The sequence below is a fragment of the Anarhichas minor genome, unplaced genomic scaffold, assembly GCF_050575085.1.
Source record: "Anarhichas minor isolate MPS153535 unplaced genomic scaffold, ASM5057508v1 ptg000038l, whole genome shotgun sequence".
Classification (NCBI taxonomy): Eukaryota; Metazoa; Chordata; class Actinopteri; order Perciformes; family Anarhichadidae; genus Anarhichas; species Anarhichas minor.
In genome coordinates, this window is record NW_027466484.1 from 1,958,680 (window position 1) to 1,966,387 (window position 7,708).

Consider the following 7,708-nt stretch of genomic DNA (forward strand, 5'->3'; position numbering starts at 1 on the left):
GGATGAACAGGACACGGGGGAGAGAGGTTTAAATCAATTTATTTCTGCATATCCCATTAAAAACACATGACTCCCATGGGGGGAGACTGTCATATGTAATCCTCTGCACCAGCTCTCTCCGATGTCTCTCCCAAAGCTGAAATGTTAACTGCACCCTTTGTTGTGCACAAGAAAACTATCAAACTCCAATTGGCAGATCGACTGTAATGAAATCTACAGAGCAGATTTCCAGCCCCCTAGAGAATTAACCCTTTGTATTTTGGACACGTTCCTCTTGTACCACCCTCAGGCCAAAATGTCAACTTTACACGCAAGGAATCTCATAATTTAATATGAATACTGTGAACACTGCTGAGCTCCGTCATGCTCCCAAAGGGATGAACCATTTTAAATTGTACTGACCCCATGGCTTTCCCTCTGGCGCCACCCTCAGGACAAAATGTAGATGTTCAGCTCCACCACTCTGTGAAAATCCTCATCAGTATGAAGGTGCCTTGTGGTATATTGAATTTACATTATTAGTTATATTACACACCAACAATCCTCAAAAAGCCACGCAGCAGACAGGGAAGCCTCTCTGAGTGCTTCTGTTCAGCTGCGCAGATAACCGCAGATCTCCAAGTCCTCTGCTACAGACTGGACAGATGATCAGCTGTCAAATATATGATAATATATATAATATATCTGCAGTAAAAAATAAAGAATGAGAAGAACACTTAGCCGTGATAATACAAATATCCCCGTGGTAAGTCATAATTCTGACCTCATAACTTTAACTTGTTTCTGTCTCTCTCTGTCTCTTCCTATCTCTCTCTCTCTCTCTCTCTCTCTACCCCTATCTCTTCCTCTCTCTCTCTCTCTCTCTACCCCTATCTCTTCCTCTCTCTCTCTCTGTCCCTATCTCTTCCTCTCTCTCTCTCTCTCTGTCTGTCTCTACCCCTATCTCTTATTCTCTCTCTATCTCCCCCCATCTCCCTCTCTCTCTCCTGTTGAAACTTCACTTCCTGGTTGCGGAGGGGAAACCTGTCTGTCTGCCTGTCTCTCTCTCTCTGTGGGCCGGGTCATGAGACTCCAGAGGTGGGTCTCCTTCAGTAAACGCGCAGTTGGATTTCTCTCTCCAGCGTCCCGGAGGCAGAAAAACGTGCGTCCGTTCACTCAGTCCGCCGCTAACATGGCAGAGGAGGCGAAGAAACTGGCCGCTTACGCCGCAGTGGACAACCACGTCCAGGTAAAGTGAACCGCAACACAGCGGTGTCCCTGTCGGCTAACTCGTCCACGTGTGTCCGCAGCCTGCTACGCTTGAAGTCTACACCAGCTCAGTCATTTGTAGTCTTTGCTACACACCTATATGCTAGCATGCTAGCAAAGTTAGCATTCACTGAACAGAGATGGAACGTTCCGTTAGCCTAGCTTGCTAACTTATTGCTGTTATCTAACTAGCACGGTTTGGGAGGGAATTAGCTCGGTGTTATGCATTGCTTGCCCGGGATAGTGGCATTAAGGACTAAATATACTAGCGGAATGTTACATCATGTGCGTGTTAGCTGCTAGCAAGACGGTAAGTGTAGTTTCAAGTGATGGACAAATAGAGATAGATGAGCTAACGTGCATGAAATGGGAAACGGAAGCTGCAGAGATGTTGCTGTTTTGTGTATTATGCACGGCTTTATCACTATTAAATATATAGATTATATAGCGCAGGGATTTAACACAAGGACAGTTTGGTTCATGAAATGTCAGCTACAAGAAGTGGACACAATAATAATTACAATATGAAGAAAGAAGAGAAATCCTAATCTTGTTTTGTTGAAACTGCAAGTTTTTTGAGGCTGTAATTTCAGACTTGCACATGTGTGTTGAAGCTTTAACACACAAACACACTTTAATATACCAACTCTTCTGTTCCTCTTATTGTGTCCCTCATTTCAAAACACCTCCAGTCAAACTAGTGTCTCTGAGCTTTGTTTTCTGTCTCTCACAGAACAACCAGGTGGTTGGAGTCGGCAGCGGATCGACCATCGTCTACGCTGTGGACAGACTCGGTGAGTGAAACCACTTTTAGATGTAATATACGAGGCAGCTGATGTCTCAGATATAACGCCTAACCATGTGACTCATGTCTTTTAGACCTGGCCACAGTCATTTTAATATTAAAGTGAAAAGGATAGTCAGGAGCTTGTGGTCAGCAGCCTCCAGCTTGCAGAAGCAGACAGGAGTTGGTGTACGGGAGCAAAGCTTTGCTGTGGACGAGGGGCAACAGCAAAGAACGCTTCACCTAAAAACAAACAATCAGTTGCACTGTACGCTATATTTAGCATATTTTCACTGCTTTACCTTAACGTGAGACACAAATTTCTGACTTAACACTTAGACCGACATTGATTAGGTATTTATGTTTTGCGGCTAACCCTTATCCACAGCAGTGCATTGTTTTGCTCTCCTGTCTGCCAACAGCCATCTACAGTCGGTAATACACGGACTATGGATAAGTACCTCATACAACCCCACTTAAAAACATTCACCATCCCTTCATTGCTAACTTTGTGTGTGTTGTTTGTTCCAGCTGAGAGAGTGCGTCAGGAGAAGCTCAACATCGTGTGTGTGCCCACCTCCTTCCAGGTCGGTTTGAGATCATCGGTCTCACTTGTAGACCAGCGTGACTTCTCATTATTGTCATCCCGGTGGCGTAATATGCTGTGTACACAGTATTTGGCAACAGCATGCACTGTAACATTGTGGCTTCATTACCACACACAATCCTCATTTATTCAGAGTGACTTGCAAGAGAAGGTGCATTCATCATATTTTACAAACGTGCCTTTTGTTACAATAATAAATGCACAAGTTGAAAATAGTGACGCTGCTTGTGTTCGTCACATTGGGTCCCGTCTGTCTGCTTGTCCTCCCACAGGCCCGTCAGCTGATTCTGCAGCACGGCCTCACGCTGTCGGATCTGGACAGTCACCCAGAGGTATGACGAGCTCGTTACAAATGAATCTGAAAGCCCCGCAAACGAGGAAGGGCCACAATATGTTGGCCCTCCAACACTGTCAGCTTGATTTGGAGCGTTGGGGAAGTTATGCCTGAATGGTGGAGCTGTAGAGAAACGCTTCCTGTGCTTTGATGTCTGCTGTAATACGTTCACATGGCTCCCACACAGCTGGATGTGGCGATTGACGGAGCGGACGAAGTGGACGCAGATCTGACTCTGATAAAAGGTGGAGGGTGAGTACGGTTTCACACAGACGGCAGAACTTCACCAGCGTCTCTGATTTCTGTCTCACGCTCGTCCTCTCTGTCTCACAGCGGCTGCCTGACGCAGGAGAAGGTTGTAGCCGGCTGCGCTAAACATTTCGTCGTCATTGCAGACTACAGGTTTGTGTTTACTAGTTTAACTCGAGGGGAGACGTTTAGTTACTAGACACAGTGTCTCTGCCGGCCCTCAACGGGGAAAAATGCATGAATTTATATGCATTAGTTTTAGGTAGAGAAGCACTGCTCTATACAGTGTGCCTCAGTCTCTCTTCTCACATGAACTATTGCATGAACACGTTCATCCAGCAGAAGGAAACACTCTTATAAAGTACAGGTGAATGAGCGTGTGGCCAGATGTGGTTCTTATCTTCCTCTTCCTCTTCCTCTTCGTCTCTCAGGAAGGACTCCAAGGCTCTGGGCCAGCAGTGGAAGAAGGGAGTTCCTATCGAGGTGATCCCCATGGCGTACGTTCCCGTCTCCAGGACCATAGCCAAGCTCTTCGGAGGGGAGGCCACCCTGCGGATGGCTGTCAGTAAAGCAGTAAGTGTTCTTCTGTTTACTTTGCGTGTTGTTACTCCTGGATATGTTTCAGAGTTTTCATACATTCCTGTTTGATCACTGGTGCTCTTTCCAGGGGCTCGTTGGAGTCCTATGGTCCAGGGTTAGAATGATGGGTGGTGGTGATGTACTAAAACTAGAAGAGCCTAAATGTCCTGTTAGCAAGACATTGAATGTTCACTCACTGCTGTCTGCTCTGGACCACATTACTGGCTGAAATGGCTTCAGTGTCAATCCAAATGTAGCGCGCAGACCTCCACACGAGCACGCTGGTGACTCACGGATTGTGCAAGTAAAGGTCGTGAAGAAGAAGACTGCAAGCTAGTAGATATGGATGTACACGATGTATGGTTTTGAAGTACTTTAAAAAATAGTTTTACGTGGAAGGAAATGCATTCGACCCATTTGGAAGTGCACAAGAAGACTCCACATGGCATTGTGACAAACACGACTCTTGCACTGTACCTGCTCTCAACAGTGTGTAGAGTGGACCGTTCATGGTTTACTTCAGTTCTTTTCACATTAACACCCGACAGGAGAGTCCGTTTCTTATTCTGGCTCCTCGTGTTTCTTCCTTTTGACTGACAAGTCAGGAAGCAGTTTGTGTGCTGATGAGTGGACACGTCTGTTCACGCAGGAAGTCTTAATGATCACAGACGTGTTACTAAACCAACATTTGCCTCATAGTTGCACATGGTCACTCAATATTTGCAAAAAGCCACATAGTTTGCCACACGGTTCTGCTTATCATAATTATCGAGACTTTGTCAAATTCAGTTTTAAATGAAACGTGTGTTTCCAGATTCATTGTAAACTGACGTGTCAGCACTTGTGTTTAACTCGTCGTGGTCACTCTGCTGTGACTTGTTTTAGAAAAGCTGCGATGGATCATTTATCACAAGATTGTAGTTGTGTGGTGCGTTTAGTACTTGGTGTTATAAACACACTTGTGTCTTCTGAACTTTGCTCGCAGCCCTCTGGGTGTTCGAGTTAATTGTTTTGATGAAGTTTGTGTCGTTGTGGCTCTCAGGGTCCTGTGGTCACCGACAACAGCAACTTCCTCCTGGACTGGAAGTTTGAGCGCGCTGAGAACTGGAAGGAAGTCAACACCGCCATCAAGATGATCCCAGGTGAGGCGCTCGCTCTCCGTTTATTAAGACAAAAGTCATGACACACAACCACAGACTGTGTATAAGAAGTGGGCGTCGCCATCGTGACGTCACACATTGGTTTGTGGACTGCCGTTATCAAGCATCCACTTCGGCGATTTCGTCTTTGCCATCTTGGATTACGGCTGTCGCCATGTTGTTTTTGCAACCGATGCGGAAGTTAAAACTTTTGAGACCTGTCAATCACAGTAAGCCCCGCCCTAAAGCATCCCCTGCTTTATGGTCTGTTTGACTCTAAATGGACCATAATGTACTAAATGAACATCATGCTGTATTGAAGAAGACTTGAAACTAGAGATTGAGACCATAAACTCATGTTTACAATGTTTACTGAGGTAATAAATCAAGAGAGAAGTAGAATCATTTTCTCTATACAGACTTCTATACAACCAGAGGAGTCGCCCCCTGGTGGACATTAGAGAGAATGCAGCTTTAAGACACTTCCTCATCGGCTTCATTCGGCAGAACCGGAGGTTGCCGCCTGGTTCTAACTTCCGAGAAATGTTGGTTGTGTGTATAATGTGCTTATAATTTAAAACATTGGTTTGGCCTTCTAAACTGGATTTGTGTGTTTGTGTGCGTGTCCTCTTCAGGCGTGGTGGAGACGGGGCTTTTCGTCGGCATGGCTGAACGGGCCTACTTCGGGATGGCGGATGGCAGCGTGCAGGTTCGAGATCCTCCCGTCAACTGAGGAGTCCGTCATGTTCACTGCAGCCACTTCCTCCTCAATGACCTCACTTTACCCCACAAGTGCCGTGTTCGTGATTTCCACCCGACCGTGTTCGGACAAAAAAGTAACATGAAGTCTGCTGCACCATCAAGAAAAGATGCTTCCCAAGAAATTCATTTCTTGAATTAATATGCTAATTTAAACTGAATAAAAAGCAAAACAATTAATGAGATATTTGACAATTAAGGGAAACCCTGTGGTGCATGTATGAAAATTCCATTATTTCATTATCGTGTGACAATAATCCGGTGTCGCCCACATACCGTATAGCACAGAGGTGGGCTGTAATGAATATCCTGTAGATGATTTGGGCTTTTAAATGTTTGAACAGAAAAACCAAAACTGGTCCTCACACAGTAGAAAGTTACCAAGAATGGGTTCAGAACCACCAAACTAGAGGACGAGGTGAAGTCATTGTAAGAGCGTGCACTTCCTGTTTCATCTGAAATGTGATGTTTCAGTGTGTGGCAGCTCCGCTCCTTCAGTGCCTCAGTGTGACTGAAGCTCCTGCTTCTCTCAGTGGATCATTTTACTACAATTTAGCGACATCATACTCATTTTGTTTTTCATCATCCAAAGCGTTCAGCCGCACTTGCCGACAACTTTGCATCCTCTTTACTAGGAGTTGCACTTGTCGAAGCGCTGTGGACGACTGTGCCGGTGAGACGAGTATAATGTAACGTGTACGTTGTGCCGCGTCAGACTCCTGAAAGGAACTTATCGGATATACGTTTAAATGTGCGTCACCATACGGGAGTTCCTCTCCTCAGCTGTTCAATTTGAGCATATGATGGACCAATAATCTGGTTTCCTGAGTGAGGACAGTTTGGGTTTTCTGTTGTGTTAAACTAGTCCGTGGACAGAGTTAAAAGTCCACATCCAAACCACTGACTGTGTTGCATGTTTTATTCATGCATGTACCTCCACTGTGTTGGCTCGCCATCGTGCCTGTAGGTTACTTTGCAGTAGAATATCTTATTCCTTACACAAGCTCACACACAGTCTTGTTGCCATCATCTTAATTTTAGATATAGCTATAAAGAGACCGTTTTGAGGAGATGATGATGGCCAAGTGTGCTGTGAAATGGTCCCAGTTGATGGTGAACTGATGGAGCTGAGATCTGAACCAACAGCAACATCAGTACGCTCTATGTGCCTCGGCAGCGCCCTGTTTTATTCCGATGAAGCGACATAACTTCATTATGTAGCTGGTCATGTTGTTGGAACCAGAGGAATCCTTGAGGTTGTGAGCGGCTCTCGAAAGAGAAACGACCACCATATTTCAGATGTCTTTCATTCTGGAATGCAGCTGTTCACTCTGCTTTTGGCTCACGGTGCCTTACACCCTGCTGCTGTTTTTCTATATTTTTGTATTTGCAAGCAAATCTGTCTGCAAGCCACTGTTATGTTGTATTAAAGTCTTAATTCTTCTCTCGTAAATCAAATGGAAGCAGGTGACGTGTACGTAGACGATGTGAAAGTTGACGGGTTGTACACCATGTTTTCGTGCACCAGCAGTTCTGTTATTACTTTCTTTACCAATTGACTGTGATTATCATTTTGCTGTGACGGTACTATTTTCTTTGTCAACCAATACAGAACCGTGACAACAGTATGCCTAATGTTTCTTTTTATTACTGAGAATTTGGTAAAAACTTAATTTTCATCATTCTGTCATTACCCTATCATTGACTGGTTTTAGTTTTAGTTTTCCAGATGTGAACATTTGCGTTATCTCATATGATAGTAAACAAAATATTGAGTTTTGGACAAAACAAGCAATTATTTACTCCAATTTGGGCTAGTTTCCTAATCCATTTATCAACAAAACAATCGGCAAAGTAACTGACGATGTAGATAATTGTTAGTTGCAGTCGATGTAAGTGAGTTTTTTTTATGGAACAGACCTTGCTCTGTAAGTACATACTTTTTAAAAATGTTTTCATATCAAAGACGATGAGGAAAAAACAAAACCTTGATGGTGCCATTCTCCTCT

General features: G+C 44.5%; 1 protein-coding gene across 1 annotated transcript; it reads left to right on the top strand.

Annotated features, from left to right (window-relative positions):
- The first annotated feature begins 887 nt into the window (after window positions 1–887).
- On the top strand, window positions 888–7,324 carry rpia (ribose 5-phosphate isomerase A (ribose 5-phosphate epimerase)). Its single transcript, XM_076107402.1, has 9 exons — window positions 888–1,228; window positions 1,982–2,042; window positions 2,564–2,619; window positions 2,912–2,971; window positions 3,161–3,225; window positions 3,307–3,375; window positions 3,654–3,795; window positions 4,844–4,943; window positions 5,576–7,324. The coding sequence occupies exons 1-9, from the start codon at window positions 1,064–1,066 to the stop codon at window positions 5,671–5,673; spliced, it is 816 nt and encodes a 271-aa protein (XP_075963517.1). The 5' UTR covers window positions 888–1,063; the 3' UTR covers window positions 5,674–7,324.
- Window positions 7,325–7,708: the final 384 nt, after the last annotated feature.